The sequence below is a fragment of the Oryzias latipes genome, chromosome 7, assembly GCF_002234675.1.
Source record: "Oryzias latipes chromosome 7, ASM223467v1".
Lineage (NCBI taxonomy): Eukaryota > Metazoa > Chordata > Actinopteri > Beloniformes > Adrianichthyidae > Oryzias > Oryzias latipes.
In genome coordinates, this window is record NC_019865.2 from 23,662,361 (window position 1) to 23,679,691 (window position 17,331).

The 17,331-nt window shown below is 37.5% G+C and overlaps 1 protein-coding gene across 1 annotated transcript; it reads right to left on the reverse strand.

Annotated features, from left to right (window-relative positions):
• Nucleotides 1-1,686: 1,686 nt before the first annotated feature.
• Nucleotides 1,687-16,863, reverse strand: LOC101160980 (trypsin-3-like). The gene is made up of 5 exons (XM_011477561.3): nucleotides 16,651-16,863; nucleotides 13,175-13,334; nucleotides 6,491-6,632; nucleotides 6,149-6,415; nucleotides 1,687-4,272 (listed from the first exon to the last, which is right to left on the reverse strand). The coding sequence occupies exons 1-5, from the start codon at nucleotides 16,703-16,705 to the stop codon at nucleotides 4,102-4,104; spliced, it is 795 nt and encodes a 264-aa protein (XP_011475863.1). The 5' UTR covers nucleotides 16,706-16,863; the 3' UTR covers nucleotides 1,687-4,101.
• Nucleotides 16,864-17,331: the final 468 nt, after the last annotated feature.

Here is a 17,331-nt window from a genome sequence, read left to right on the forward strand (position 1 = left end):
AAGATGATTGTTATCAATCATCTCAAATATTCCGATGCTTTTTAGAGATGCTTTCCCATGCCGTGACTAAGGATTTCCACCCAAATGTAAGCGAGCTCGTAAAATCGGGGGATAAAAGAAATCTCTCAGTGAGCTGGGTCGGAACGGAGTCGGGCTGTGAAACCAGAGCTGCCTCTGAAGTAGGCCATCAACTATTAAATCACATGCGATCCACCTATCAGGTGTGATGCAGTCTGAACAGATTTGACTCAGAGACTGCTCCTTTTTACTGGAATTTCTGCCAGCTGACAAGCATCAGGACGAAGTGGAAGGCGTCAAATAACTCCCAGCAGAGATGCATATTTTATAAAAGAGACTAGCCTTGCAACCTTTTTGATAAGGACGCACTAGGTCTTTTCCCATACTTTCTTAACTGTAGACCATTTCTCTGTCTAGTACAGGCCCCAGAGCCACGTGCAGCTCTTTTTTCCCTCCATTTTGGCTCTTTGGCCTTTAAAGAAAAATACTAATGCTGTAAACAACTAACAGGATGTATTTTATTTTGAAAGGAACTTGTATGTGCTGATGTATAAAGTTAAAAAAAGAAATTGTTAAATATAGATATAGAAAAATACAACACTGTCACATGGTATATACATATTTTAAAAGCTAAATGTTATGAATAAAAGGCTAAATTACCTCATAAATAGTATTTTGGGACTTTCTGGGTCTCATTGGATTATGGTCAGCAGGTAACTGGCCTGAATGGCTTTTTTGTGTTAAGATTGCAGACCCCTGGTCTAGTATTACATGTTTGTAAAATTGTTGCAGCCACTAACGTACATGTCTTGTTTTTAAACAGACTTTTCTGTGGTTTTTTGCTGTTCTGTCTCATTTCTGTTCCCACGGTTATTTTTTTATTTTTTTTTGTCTTCACAGATATTAGTAACTTTGAATTTGCTGAACTTTATTTCTTATCACACATTATCTAATATTGTGATTTTGTCTAAAACCAAATGTGTCAGCGGTCTGCTTTCTGTTCTCTCACTGCTTAATGGTTCACAGCTGACTTTTTCTGGGACAGGGATTTTGAGTCTTGATCATGTTTTTTCATTACTGTAGTAACATTTCTCTTTTACGATATATGTTTAATGACTTTGTTTGCTTTCCGGTCTACATCTGCTGTGCTAACTGACTTAATTTCTCATCCCACAACAGGTTTTTGGGATTTTGTTGATTTACCTGCTTTCTCTTAATGTGTTGCTGTAATTCCTGTTTGGTTCACAACAAATGTTCCCGTGTTTTGGGTTGTTGTCACCGAGTTTCATTGGGTAAACTCTGTGACACATCAGAAATGTTACCAAAGGGAAAAAAGATGGATGCTTTTCTGCATCCGTCCATTAACAACTATATATATATATATATATACACATCTATATACAACTATATATATATATATATATATATATATATTTATATATATATATAGGCAATATCAATTGGCATTGGTCACTGGACATGGGCATTGGTAGAGACTGTATATTCTTTCTCTCTTCACTGTGTTATTCTGCCTGCAAAATAACACATTGCAAAGCCACTTTTCTTCACAGAACAATCAGCTGACCTTTTGAGGTGTAGATGTACAAAAAAGCAGAGGAAAAGAGGTTTTTTCTCGAGGTATTTATTAGAGAATAAAAAACTTTTTTTTTTGTTTGTGTAGATTCTTCAAAGTCTTTTCTCTGCAGAATGCCAGGTTTACACATCAACTATAAAATACAATCAATCTGTGAAGCGTCACCTGTGAACCTTTTAAGAATAAAATATATTTTTATATATTTTTAAAAAAAGAAATACAAAAAATGTTGAGAGATAGTAGTCAAGTTAGTTTGCATTCAGACTTACACAACATAAATTCTGCTTTTGCTCTGACTCTGCAAGAAAACAATTAACCTTTTCCTAATGTACACAGAATTGTTTCAGATGACTGGAAACCCGATTAAACCGTTCCGTCTTTAATTAAACACAATAAATCCCACAATCGGCAAATGAACACACATTCCAATAAGTACTCAGGGAAGACAACCAATATTCTTACTGTGAGAATTTTTCTAATTTTACACCCAAACGATCTTTTCAAAACTAAAAGTGTTAAATGTAATTAATTAACCAAACGTTGCAGAATATTTATACATAATGGACAGCACCAGTTTTACTTAAACATAAGTGGATTTGCTCTCACCCTTTAGAAACGGGTTGCCCCATAGCGGAGCCGGTTAGGTTGATATTTTAGAAAAAGCGTGCATTTTGTTGGGCATGCCTGACATTTGGCATAGATGGTACGATCTCCTCTTACAGAAAAGCGAAATGGTGGCCGTTTGTAAAGATGGCGACCTTACCTTCAATTGTTAATAAAATATTCAGTGTGTATTTTTCCCAGTCTCAACAATATGGACTGTTCATGCACAAATTGCAGTCTTTAAAATTTACCCACAGTATACTTTTACATGTATATTATATATATTTTCAAATCTTTAAATTTCCTGTGGCTAATGTGCTTTTCTGAAAGAGGGGGTCCCTCAAGTACATCCATGACATATTTAGTGCTTGTACCACAAAATGCATTATTATTTTAATAACCAGCTCCATTACTTTAAAAGTCCCCCTCCGATAAAAATCATGTGTTTTGAGTTTTTGACATGTACGTGCGGCATTTTTCTTATGAAAGAGAGCAAATGTAATAAGAAATCCTTTCCTTTTTCCATCTCTGAGTAATTCTCCTGTTAAACCACTTTGAATCAAACTGTTGCAAAGACGCTCTGGTTGAATGAATAAGCCATTGTGATGTCACAACAGCTCTGCCCCGTCCAGCATGTAAAAGCTCAGGTGCCCCAGAAGACAAGATTGAAACTGGATGCCTCTGCTGCAAGAATTACATAGTTAACCGTAGACTGTACAAAGTTCAGCACTGGCTGCACGTATTTGAAAAATTAAATGCAAATAGTCACTTTCTTTCCTTCATTTCATTTCTCTGCTGTGTAAGTGAATTCAACAGTCTGCATGTGCTACCATCAAATCAGTACTGAGCCAAAGCCAGTGCAATGAAGCCTCAATTATAATGTAATTCAAAGCATTTTTCATGGGCTTATCCTAGTTGTTTTTCATCTGTCATTTTATTAAACAGCAGGATCTGGTACAGACCTTTGTTTTTTCATTCCACACATTGTTCAAAAAGTGTCAATTTGGAACCAAAAATATGTCACTTTTTACCGTTTCTTTATCGCTTAAGATAAACTTTGGAGAACGGAGACTGTTGTGAGATTTTTGCTTAAAAACTTCATAATCCTAACTAAAACACCAGTGTGAACTTTTTTATTAAAAAAAAAGTATTGTCATAGGAGGACTTTAAAGGTTGTGAGCTGGAGGAAAAGCAATATGGCACCATGCTTTGGTGTGGAGACGTGTCCTGCTTTGACTGTTGTTACAACACTCTTTACTTATTAAAGACATTAGATGCTCCTTCTTTATAACGCCAGGGTTTAATTCACGGTGTGAAGATCTGCTGGAATCTAAAGCTGTCGTTAAATGGAGAAGAAACCATAAGCGTGTATTCAGGTCTAAATATCTGCCAATTCTGATCAATTTGTTCCAATATGCAATTTTAATATTCAGTTCAATTAACAATCCATTCTTTAAATGAATTATTTCAGTTTAATTTACCGGTAACTCAATATAAATAATTTCCATTCAAAGTAGAACTTGCATTAATAAAAAATTAAATCTGAAAAATAAAAACTAAAACAAATACATTTTGTCTTAAAATGCTACAAAATTACATTAAGGGAAAATCAGTCCAAAAATTACACTAAATGTTGCACCTGAAATAAACCTCTATTATTAAATGTATTATTAAGAGTCCAGATACTGAAGCCTTTTGAACATGAAATATCTCTGTGATCAACCTCATTCACGTCTCATCTGGAAAGCAAACAGAAGTGCTTTCCATCATGTGCAACAATTCACTGAACCCAACAATATCCTGGAGCTCGCTCAAATGTTGATTCAAACATGTTTTTCGACCAAACTCAAGAACATTAAGTCTCTGGCGACTCAACACTGCGAGCTTTAATTCGTGTGACATCGGCTGTAGTAGCTGAATATGGTCTCATCTATCCACTTGCGGAACTTGGACACTGCAGTGTAAACTCCAGGAAACTGAGCTTCGGCACAACCTTTGCCCCACGACACCACGCCATAGGCCCGACCGTTGCACACAAGTGGCCCTCCAGAGTCGCCCTGTAAACACAGGGGGAAAACACAAGGACAAAGCACATCTCAATTAGCTCTGCCAGATAAGATATGATGTGACATGAAACTATAGCAGATGAGAATTTTCTATATTGTAGCTGTGACTGTTGTGAATATTGGCCCTGATAGCCGGAATTTGTAGAACATAAACATTTAAGTTCAGTTCCAATCATACATTTGTGTTTGATGATTGTTCAACAAATAGTTGTTTTTTATAGCCTAGATTTAATAAAAAAAAAGTTTTTTTTAAAGCCCCACTTTTCAGAATACACAAGTATTGTAACAAATGGCATTCAATTATGGCACAACGACTCTAAAGTGACATCTATAAAAATATATGTATTGTATTCAATACATATATGTATTCAAATATCCTGGTTCTTCCTAATTCTTGCAGGTGTTTTTTCTGACTAAAACATTTTATACATTTTGATCGAGAAATGCGACAAATTATCTTTTTTTTTCATCAAAATGCCATATGTGAAGGTCATTTTTATAAAGATTCATCAAAAGAATTGTACCACTTTTTTACATGATTAACAATATTAACTTATGTAGCCACAAGGGGGCCCAAGTCTGTGTATTCCTGTGCCAACAACAATACAACAATACAACAATACAACAATAATATTAGCTTAAAAGATCAAAACACATGAATTTTAGTGTAATTGCTCACACATCTTATAATTTTTTAACGTGACAGAAGAGGCTCAAATGATTAAGTAGAACTACATTGTTTAGATAACTATTTTGCAATAACAGTTTTATAATTTATAAAATGTGATGTTTGTGATCAATGGACCTTTACAAAAACTGATAGAAACAAAGTTGTTAACTTCTGCAAAGGCTGTATGGAGAACCATAAACAACACCATAGCTGTGCAACTACGAAATACATCAGATGTCAACACTGTCAGATATCTAAAATATAACTTCAAACTAATTTTATAATGGACAGCCATTGAAACAAGTCTAAAAATTTGCTAGTCTAAAAATTTTTAGATACGAGTCTAAAAAAAAGTGGAAAAGCTTGAAAAGTTGAAGAGACGTATCTGTATAAGAATTTTAAAGTCATACCAACCATTGTTATATACTAAATGCTGATGCTTTAGTTGATAGATTGAGGCTTTTGGACACAAGATTTTGCAAACGTTTCTCCATGACTCATCAAAAACGTTACCAGAGTGAAGAAAACTGAATTAAGTTTGTTCCTGTTTGTTTTGTTTTTCAATCAATTAATTCCATGTCTTTTATCCAACCATCCATCCCTCCATCTTTCCATCCATCCAGCTATCCATCCATTCATTAACCAACCATCCATCCAGTAAACAACCACTGATTCATCCATTAACCAACTATCTGTCCATATACATCCATATCAATGATTCATCCATCTATCCATTCACCAACCACCCCTTCGACCAATTAATCAACCATTCATCCATTAACTTACTACTCATCCATCCATCCATCCATCCATCCATCCATCCATCCATCCATCCATCCATCTATAAACAAACTATCTACCCTTTGACCAACCATTCAACTATCCATTGAGTAACCATGCATACTTCCATCCATTTACCAAGCATTCAATCATTTGTTGACCAACCATCCATCAGTTTATCCATTAGCCAACTATTTATACAGTATATTCCATTGATTAGTCATTCATCCATCTATTTCTTAAACATTACAATCTGTTAACCAACCATCCATTTATCCATTCTTTTTTATCACCACCCCTCCTCTGATCCATTTATTCATCAATCCCCCTTCCCTCTACTCCTTTTCAAATTACCCGTCTACCCATCCATCCATCTATCCATTCAACCACCCAAAGAAGTAGAAAAGATTCTTTTACCTGGCAGGCATCTTTTCCTCCTAAACTGTAACCTGCACAGAGCATGCTCTCAGTGATGCTCCCATTAAATGAGTCGCTGCTGTTGCACTTCTCCATAGACACGATGGGAAGTGTGACGGTTCGAAGGGTGGATGGGATTTGGCCCCCACTGGGGGCCGTATATCCCCACCCTGACACCCTACACATTTTGCCCTCTGCGATGGTGGCGTCTTGCCGGGGCAGCAAAACCACAGATATGTAGCTGTTCAAGAAGACGGGAGCCCTTAGCTGGAGGGAGAGATGACAGCTGGATCAGTAAAAAGACCTGCTTGGAGCATCAGACAGAAGCTTTTAGCTCCGTACCTTAATAAGCATGATGTCGCTGTTGTTTGTGACACTGTTGTAGTCAGGGTGCGGAAGCAAAATCTGGGGCTGGATCTCTTGCTCTGTACCTTCATAAACTGTCAAAGAATAGTCTCCTGCCACCATCACCATTCTGTTTAACCTGCAAGCAGTAAAGGTAAGTTTAACAGAGCAAAGTGACACATGTTGAATTATTATTGCTTAGCAAACAGGATCCTGCTGCATGCAGAAAATGATGCACAAGTGTTCTGTTGGTTTTCAGTTTCCCAAATTTGCTTCAATGTGAACACATAAAAAAAGAATGAAAATCAGATTATCCTTAGATTCCAGGTATCACAATGAATATAAGTGCTTAACAATAGTGAATGACTTCCTTTGTAAATCACAAATAGTCAGTTTCTTTAGGAAAACACATTTTATGGGTTTATTTGTTAGACGTTGAATCCCAAGTATTCATGTCTGTGTGCACGAGGAGGAGCCGGTTGGAGTGATGTGTGGCGGGAAGTCTTTTATACTGTACTTGGTGTGTTTGTGTGTGTGTGAGACACTCAGCTGCAATCTGTCTGTTCAAAGACAAAAAAAATCTAAAAACTTTGAATTTTTTTTTTTTTTTTACATATGACAAAGATGAATGAAACAAACTTGTTGATTTGAACATTTGGACAAGTTGTTTCTGATTTGTACAAATTTCAGTAAAAGCAACATTACAGTTTTTTTTCATACTATACCATAAGAACTCAACCAAGTCTCAGATCATCGTTCAGGGCAAGGTGATACATAAATCCTGATTAAGTGTGTATTGTTTTTAACAAAGAGGAGCATTTTCTGTGCCACAGTTTCTTAACAGATGCCTGCCAAATTCACGTTTGCTGTTGTAAAATTAGTAAATGTCCTTTTCAGAAGCTGGTTTCTGTAAATGAGCTTTAGAAATTTGGGTCTTGTCTGCCCAAATAAAGGAAGTAAGAAAAGAATAAATTAATTTAAAAAACGACTTATTGAGAAAGATAGGCAGACACTGAAACAAATAGCGAAATTAAGGAAGTAGAACCATCTTGACAATGTTTACTCGACCAAGTATTGAAATAGGAAGCAATTTCCACTTATCAATCAAGCTTTTATTTTTATCAATCAGACATTGAAAATTCAATTTAAAAATACGCTTGGGATTTCTGGGGATATTAATTCCTAAATATTGAAAGTGATCAGTGGCAACTTTAAAAGGCAAATTTTGTAGAGAATATAAATTAAAGTTACCAGACAGAGGCATGAGTACACTTTTTTCTCAGTTAATGGTAAAGCTGGAAAATTGACCAAAAGTTTTGATCAGCTCAAGAAGAGGAGGAATAGATTCTTTAATGCCGGACAGTGTAAGGACAACATCATCTGCGTAAAGGCCAATTGTGCTCTCAGACGTGCCATACTTTATCCCAGCAGTGTCCTGGTTTGTTCTAATAGCTATAGTGAGCGGTTCAAGTGCAAGAGCAAAAAGGGTTGGAGAGAGACAACAACCCTGCCTGGTGGCACGGTCTAATTGGAAAGGGGTTGACCTATTATAATTAGTAATATCACAGGATTTGGGACGAGCATAAAGCATTTTTATCATGGCCATAAATCTGTCACCGAAACCAGTATATAGCACATAATTAAGCATATAATTCCATTCTATTTGATCAAAGGCCTGCTGGGCATCCAATGAGAGAACGGCGGCACGTGGGAGTTTAGTGGTGAACAGAACATTTAGAAGCTGTAGAGTGTTCGAAAATGCATACCGTTCTGGAATAAACCCTGTTTGTTCACTATGAATGAGCATGCCAATGTGGTCATTCAGTGTATTTGTAGAACCTTGGCAATAATTTTCTGATCACTATTTAACAGATGCAACATTGCCAGCATATCTCCCTTTTTTCAAAAAATGACAAATATCAGCATCATATAACGTGTCTGGGAAGCAACCTGGAGTTATGGAATCATTAATAATGCGAAGTAACAGAGGTGCAAGGATATTGATATGTGCCTTGTAAAACTCTATCCCAAATCCATCAGGTCCGCAAGCCTTGCCGTTTGGAAATGAATGGATGGCAGACTTAACTTCTTCTAGCGTGAAATCGGCTTCCAACGGATGTCTTGCTGTGTCACTTATAGTAGGAATGTCTAGGTTGTTAAAAAAACTGAATATTTCCTCCTTAGATGACCCAGCTAAGAAGTTGTATTTTTAGCATTTTCTGTGCTATTTATAATTAAGGCCCGCAGCAGAAGTTACTGACTGCAAGGACCATATTATTATTTTGTTTTGTTATTTTTTTTACTTCTATTTCTGCCCTTTTATGTTTGCTTTTTTTCATTAACAAGTTTATTCTCATGGATGTTCATGCTTTTGTTTTTTGTTTTTTCCATTTGTTTGTTTCTTTCCACCCCTCGTGCACAGGATCATAGCTAGCATAACAGACACAGACACACCTTGATCCTGGCACGGGTGCTCCGATTTCTCCCTATAGAAAAAATAAAAAACTATTTCCAATCCCCTAATTGAAAAAGAATAAAAAGAAAATAAATTATATTCTAGCTATAGGGTTTTCTCCAGGTGCTCTGGTTTCTCCCTCTTTCCAAAAAAAAAAAAAAAAAAAAACAGATTTTCAATTTCCCAATTGTAAAACTAAAAAAATTAAAGCCATGAGCAGCGTTGTCAACGCCTGCAGGCCATCTGGTCTGATTGCCTCCTGGATGCTTCCCTGGGGAGGTTTTCTGTGTATGTTCTACTTGTTGAAGCCCCGGGGAAGGAAGACCCAGGAAACACTGGAGAGACTACGTCTCTCTGCTGGCCTGGTAATGTCTCGGGAACCCCCCAGAAGAGCTGGAGGAAGTGTCCTGGGACAGGGAAGTCTGGGCATCTTGGCTTAGACTGCTTCAGTTTTCTCAGAGGAAATTGTTAGTAATTGGCTAGTGACTGATAAATATCCCCTCCCTGAATCGCCACCTTATCGTGGTGGAGGGGTTTGCGTGCCCGAATGATCCCAGGAGCCGGTAGCCGGGTGGTGTTTTCCACCTCAAACTGGTCCTGGGAGACGGGCCAGACTAAGGGTGATTCAAACAAAAAAACTTTTCATTACTAGATCCACCTATTCCCCCCAATAAGAGTTACCAGTGCCCCAGCCTGGAGCCAGACTAGTTAGTTGTTGTCTGGTGGCTTTTAATTGCTCTGGGGCAGTGGACAGCAAACATGTTTTCCTGAAGGCCCCCCAAAGCAAAACAACTTTTTCTGTAGTTCCCTTTGTGGCTTGGGCTAGTTGTTGGTGATAGATTTTGGGGCAGGATGAGCGACTGTGGGACACTGGCTTTATCCACCTCTGGTTAGACGCTTCACAGTGGATCAGTCAATCGTCTGTCTCCAATGAGTCCCCAATCCCCAGAGAAAAAGACAAAGAACTCCTTTCCCATGTCTTTTTGGCAAATGAGGCCTTCCCACTGCAGAGAAACCCAATGCAGTCATTCCCTGGGCGCCTCATTTCTGGATAGAGGTGTATCTTTAACTACGACCTATCCCCAGCCCGGCTGATTGTGAAGAATGCCTTCTGGATGCTCTCTGCACAGTGGGGTCTGTGTTGGCGCCTGATTAAAGATCCAGAGCAAAGTGTGAAGTTCTGGTGTTCTGCACAGCTTCATCAGGTCCAAAGCACGACAGGAGCCTGCAGTGATGAGGCTGTGGTAACTGAAGACGAGCCGTCGCACGGAAGCTCATGGAAGCTCCAGAATCCTGTTTTCTGTCCTCCAAGGACTGACCCACAACGGCTCTTTTGAGAGCCACCCACAAAATCTTTAAGGGCTTAATTCTCTCTCTTTCACAGTTTTTACTCAAAACATTTAAAGTACTACATTAGCTGAAAAAGTAGGAGACAAACTTAAAATACGTGCGGGCAATGCAGCAATGTGCAACTTTGCCGCATGTATAATTTGTGTGCGTGTCATAAATACGTGCCAATAACATCAGCTTTCGTTTGATGTTTCAATGCAGGGGTCACCAACACGGTATCCACAGGCACCCGGTCGCCCCCAAGGGCCACGTACTGTAGGTCGCACGCAGGCATGTTCTAAAAATGGCAAAACTCACAAGTGAGCTGCATCTAAAGTGTTTTTGCTATTCTTTTTACATCACACTTGCATTTATAAATAAATAAAAATGACAATATCTTAAAAAATGTGTTCACCATACAGAGTTCCCTCGCTTCTTAGCGTTTCAATATTCCTGGTTTCACATAAACTGATTGAGATGCTGTGTGAATTTCTGAGGAGGAGGAAGGAGATGAAGAGCAAACTGGCCTGTCGGCTTCCAACACCTGGTTCCACCTGTACCTGAATCGCTACTACCGAAGTTTGTGTCCCTGCATGCAGAAATGGCATCCGCTGACTCAGAAGCGGCCGAAAAATACCCTCACAAACTAAGGAAGATGATCGCAGAGAATAATTATCATCTGGATGAATGAATGAATGATGGATGGATGAAACCCGCCTTTTCTTGAAGAAGCAACTTTTAAAACACGCTGCTGCCGATGTAGGTACCAAAACTGTTCGGCCTCCGATAAATGTTCTGGGGCCTGACACTATGATGACGTCACACTACGGTAACCCCACTTGGACAAACTACGTAAATTAATAAGATGATAAAAAATAAAGGAAAGAACAGGGATGGATAAACACACAGACAGGCTAAAAAAAATAAAAGTAACTAAAAATAACTCTCACTAACTGGAATTTATCTTAAATGAGCACATGCAACTGTCAACAATACTGAGGTTAAGAATGGTTGGCTAATGTCCTGTTACTTGGTGGGGGTCAGAGGTCATTATGGCATAATATCATAGCAGACTCACGACCTCCCCAGGAATATATTTATTTGGCATTTAAAGCATTTTATGAATTCATACTATCTTATTATTTTCATTGTTATTTTTTTATTTTTACCCAGGATCATAGTTTTAAAGAGATCATTTAATTTTAGTGATTATGAACACTATTTCCGTAATAATCGAAGGTTAATTTTGATCTTAATTTTACTTTTATGGACATTTTGTTCTAACTCCAGTGCTTTACACAGTGACTAAGCTTGTGTCTGGGGTCTGGCAGCTTGCTTTGATCATGACGATCCTATGGTGATGCCCTTTGTGATCATGAGTGGGGGGGTCATTAGTGTGGACAGATCCTTATAACATTATTAATATGCCAAATAATCCTAAGTTTGATTAGTTACTGTATGAATGTATAACTGATGATTGTATTGCTTTTGTGCATCATTTCTATTTGATTGCTTGAAATAAACCATTTCAAATCAAATCAAATCAAAATTATATTCTCACATTTACATCAACCCATATTTCTGTTCTTATTCTTATTCATATGTCATTTTGTGTTTCAGTGGGAGCCTTAGGAGGTTGGGGCATTATGTGTGTTTCTATTTATTTATGTTTAAAATGTATTTCTGTTCTGTATAGCATTTTTACCCACTTATGAGAAGTGCTTGATAAATAAAGTTTGATTTGATTTGAATTGTGGCTTTGTGTTGAACCCACACCGTCTCATGGCATCCAGCAGCAAAAAGCTCACAGACAACACAAGCCTCTAACTTTGCCTGTTTGAGTTAAACTCACTGCCTTTTTTTTGAAAAAAAAAATGCTGATAATAAAAAAACGTAATTTAGTGTGAAAAATATGCAAAATTTAAATTGCAATTAAAAAAAAACAATTTAACCGTGCCCAAAGCAAAAGTTAAAAAAAATCTCTGATTACATTCAAAAGTCCATCCACTTGTTCTTCTTTGAAAATGTAAAACCTTCAATAAATGACCCTGCAACCCCAAAAGAGATTCAGCAGTGAAGGAGAAAGATGGATGGATTCTTCTCATCTTTTGCTTGTTTGTTGAGATTAATTAACTTAGCTTTGTGCTCGTTTGATGTCAACTGGTTCACAGCAGTAGTAATGTATGACAATGTTAGGAGATGAGGGGCCCTTGATGTTGGAATAAATGTAATGGAAGACCCCAGTGACCTTCCTGCCCCATTACCTCCACAGTGACTGATGTACCACAGTGTTTATCACAGATCAGGATGACTAGAATTGAGTAAAGAACACTTTGGAAAAGCAAAAGTAAAATTATGTTTCTTCCCCCTCCCACAAAGGTCATATTCTAGATCATCATTTTATGTCATTTTTGACACAATTGGGCATTTTTATTAAAAATTTTTTTTAATGTTTTACTTCTTAGTTTTTGTAAATCTCACCATTAACCTTTGACCTTCGGTCCATTATTGTGCTTGATATTTCTAAGATGACCAATTACTGAGACGGCAAACTGATTCATGCTGAATAACAAAGGGTGTTCCATATCAGTTTGCTCCTGTTCTACAATCTGAAAAAAACACAAACCATTGTGTGGAATGATGACTTCTTTTCTGCCTTTAATGTGTTTAAAAAGTGTTTTGTCACTGGGCCTTTTTTATAGTTCTGGGGTCAGATTGCAGTGCTCCATTGTGTGTCCATATCAGTTTCATGTTCTTTCTTTTCTGTCCTAAAAATGTTGAATGTTTTCAGATCTTTACACAAAAAAGGTTTTACTGTGAAAGTAAAAAGAATGCTCCAAGGACAATGAAGCTTCTGCTTTTCTAAAAATGAAATCAAAGGAGTAAAGCCGGCTCACCCGATGTTGCAGTGTGCTGCTGTGATTACCCAGAATTTATTGATCAAGAAGCCCCCACAGAAGTGCTGGCGGTCCGTCGTCTGTATCGACACGATGTACTTGATTGAATGCGGAACGGGAACGTAGCCTCCGACAATGCGCTCCTGTGCAAGGACCTGACCTGCGACGCAGACACAGAAGATGAGCTCTGACGAGATGCACAGAAACAGGCTCAGAGCAACACCCTTTAGTTTTTTGCAGCTGTGGCAGTACTGCACAAAAGGACTCCTGTTTGGCAGAGCAATGAAAAACAATCTCATCTCTGAGGTGCATCGACCGCTGTCTATAGATTGTGAAAACACAGCTCCAGCTTGTCAAAGTCTTCCCTTTGTGTTATTTGAACAAAGCACTTTGAGACAACTCTTGTCAATTCCTCAAATTTACACACAGTTGAATCAGGGCGCACATATAGGTGTATCAATACCACAATAATGAAAAAGAAAAAAGGATTAATAAATGTTTTTTGACACATCCTCAGATACGAGCACACAAAGGCGCTGTTGATTCCTAGTACCTGTTTTATTCTGAGTTCGATGGAAGACAACTGTCTGATTCTTGACCTGGAAAAATTGGATTAAGGAAAAGAGAACCGTAAAAACTTAAATTTCAGTTTCAGGTTGGTGCCAACCCTCTGAAAAAGTCAATAAGCTTGTATTTCTCTGCAAATACAGATCCGATATCCAGTTGATGATGCTGATCCTTATCAGTGATATGCATGATGGTGTCAGAAGACATGTCTGCATGATTTTCTAACCATATATTGAATTAGTTTATTGTGGATCATAAATACAAACACAATCAGTCTGCATAGAAAAAAAATGTGTTGTTAACAATCTGTAACAATCACATACCATCATTCATCCATTCATTTTGAGACCCTCTCATTCATGTTAGAGGTCACTAAGTTGCTGGACTCTCTCCCAGAAACTGTGATGCTACCTTCATGCCGCCCTTGGCAACGTGAGTTTAAGCGACCATTTCTAATGAAAAGTCTATGTTAAGGGCTTCTTGATTTAATACTGTTGTGTTCCTATGTAGCTACGCAAGTTTGTACAACCGTTTTCTACATACATAATGCACGCCCGCTGAACACACGTTGAAAGTTAAACCAGGTCAAACTGTTGACCAATCAGAGACTCAGATTTGGTAGTGACGTTTGGACAGCCTCCCTTTTAAATCCACGGAAGTGCCAACCATTTGAAAATAGATCATGAAGGAGACATTAATAATTGTGGTTTCTGCCTGGTCTGAATTATATTCCAAGTCTTTCATATTTCAGAAAAGACCTGTGAAAGAAAAAACCTGGAGCAGGATGTACGAGATTTGGACCGCTTCGACATCTCACACCAAGACTCTTCTAACTGTACATGGTGGACCTGTATTTGGTAGCGACAGGTTCTTTGTAAAAAATAAAATATGTGCTAAATGCACATTCAAGAACACGTGTTCTTCTAGTGTGAAGGCGCGTTCTGGAAGTGCGTCACATGCCCGGTGTGAACGTAGCTTCAGAATCCACGTGGGGGCCATCAAAGATTATATGTCCAGTATAAATATGTGTTTAAGCTATAGTTTAAAGATAATAATAATGCCTCTTCTGTAATAAGATTTTGCTCTTTTGTCTGCTCTACAGTCTATGGGCTTTCACACTGTAATTGAACCACATCAGGGTTCACTTTAAAGTGGACATAGAAACATGCACTTTTTGAATGTATTATTGTCAAGCACTTTGCCTTTGAATCGAGTGCTAATTAAATATAACTTAATGAATTAGAGAATTTCAGAGCACCAAATTTGAGGGCTTCTCATTAAGGAGTAATAAAAGAAAACTGTTTCCATCAAACACGTTTTTTTTACTTCACTAATGAAGTGGAAACACTACCTTCTCAATCTTTTCAGATTGTGCTTTTATACTCTTTGGTAAATATGTTTTTTATATGTACTTTTGAGATGGAGGGTCACACTTTAAACTTCACACTTTTTTTCTGGAGCTTCTCTGCATGTCATGTAGCATGTCCTGAATGTCCTTTTTTTCCCCCTGAAATCCTGTATAATTCACTTATCTTCTTATAGACTGCATATTGTTAAATTCCCTGTAAAGTAACATCCATTAACTCACTCCAGGTAGCCGCTGTGAAGCAAAAGGAGGCGTTTACCTGAGACCGGCTTACCTGTCCCCGAGAGCATCGACATTGTTAAATCTTAATGGAGAAAAGAACTAAAGTTGTAGATCACAAAACCTGAGAAGTCTCTAAGGGGCAGAAATTGCTGTTAAGGATGAAACTATATCTCATTACTGCCCCAGATATTGATCTACAGCTATAATGAGCTGCAGTGGTGCGTGTCAAGAACAAAGTGGAAACTTTCTGCAGCAAACGCAGAGCAGATTGGGGTGTTTGAGATTAATGCACACACGCTCATGTAGTGCTGAGCATCATGTAAGAGTCTCAGGAATCATTTCAGCCACTTTCAAAAAAAAATTGGGATAAAAGACACAATTATTTTTATTTAGTGTTTTCAAATTGTTAAAAAATTTATTTTATTTGGACAACAGATGATCAGTGATGTGAATATCTTTTTATCATTTTTCTTTTTATCATAGACTGTGTTTTAACGATTTGATTTACCTGCATACAAAAACAGGCCTAAAAATGTTTGTGTTTCTTAAAAAGAGCAGTTTGAAACCACTATTTAATAAACTCTTTAAATTATACAATTACGTCAGCTCTCTTTGCAAAAGTAAACAAAACAGGAACTGAAGTTTCCTCTTTTTCTTTCTTTGAATCAGGATTTATTAGGGGTTTTTCCTGACTGAGAAGGGGGGGTCTCAGGACAGGGGTGCCCAGGTTAGCTTAGTCTGTTAAGTTTAGTTTAACAATCAGCTATTGTATTTTAGAACTGATTTTATGTTTTGTACAATTACCGGTGTGAAGCCCCTTGAGTCAACTGTGCTATATAAATAAACCTGAATTGAATTTACAGAAATTCATTTTGTGACATGTAAATGTTCAAACTTAACTTTGCAAATATCTTAAATAAATTTGAAAACTAATGTTTTTAATTGTTTATTTTAAGGCGAGGTTTGCAGCTTTTTCTCATCATTTTAGGGGTGTTGGGTTTAAAGGAACAGTACGCGTAATTTCGACTCAGATTGAAAACCATCAGATCTGCTTGTTTTGGGTTTTTTGTTTTGTTTTGTTGTTATTGAGATAAAAACCTGCAACAACAAAAAAAACTGAAGTGTTTAAATATGTCCAATATGTATAATACAGAAGTTACATTTGAAACATCCTCAAGCATAAATTAAAATCAGATTTTTTCATGATGATAAACAATAGGAACAAAAACAGTTTTTCAGTGTCCTCCAACTTCATTTAAAACTATTCCTATGTTATTGGAAGAAAAATTCAAATTCAAACAAAAAAATGGTTTTTACTTACAGCCAACAGCCGAGACTTTCAGCAGGATACAAAGCAATAAAGATGGCAGCTCCATAGTGAGACAATGGGAAGATTCGTCTGAGCGCTGGGAGTCTTAACCCGTCTAATCCTAGAGGAACCAGTCTCACATGGACTCTCGGGTTTCTTGTAGTTTTTATTTCTGTTTCCATGGCCACGACCTTGTCGAAGGCCTATTTATAATTGAAGCACCGTCAGCATGACGCCGCTGTCTTTGGGCCCTCTGTGAAATGCCCAGGTAACCCTACACACATGTCAGCTCTTTATGTAATAGAGTATTGTTGGTTTATTATGTAGAACTTAAACAGGGTAGGAACACACCTATAATTGATGGCTATGAATGCAAGTTTTTGTCATAAAACAGATATGTCGGCGTCAAATTGCTGTCAGGAGGACCAGAGTTTCTCTGCTAATTTGATTGAAGTGCATAACATAGACAAAATTGTCTTCTGCTGCAATAAAATCAAAGTTATTGCGTAGAATTCATGTGGATTTGGGCAATAAAAATGTTTTTTAATTAAACTAAATCACATGTGTTTTGAGGAAATGCGCAGGTTTTTCTCTGGGGAGTCCCTGACCTCTGCTGGCTAATTGCTAAGTCCTGAAATGAAGCCTGACCTCTGCTATTCTCCTGGTGACACACAGATGTCCTTTTTACTCCTT

Excerpts from the sequence above, each read along its gene's own strand:
- LOC101160980 (XM_011477561.3), bottom strand. The coding sequence starts at position 16,705 with ATGGAGCTGCCATCTTTATTGCTTTGTATCCTGCTGAAAGTCTCGGCT. Across the intron at positions 13,335-16,650 it reads GAAAGTCTCGGCTGTTGGCT|GTCAGGTCCTTGCACAGGAG; the intron begins GTAAGTAAAAAC and ends TCTGCGTCGCAG. Across the intron at positions 6,633-13,174 it reads GCAGCACACTGCAACATCGG|GTTAAACAGAATGGTGATGG; the intron begins GTGAGCCGGCTT and ends TACTGCTTGCAG.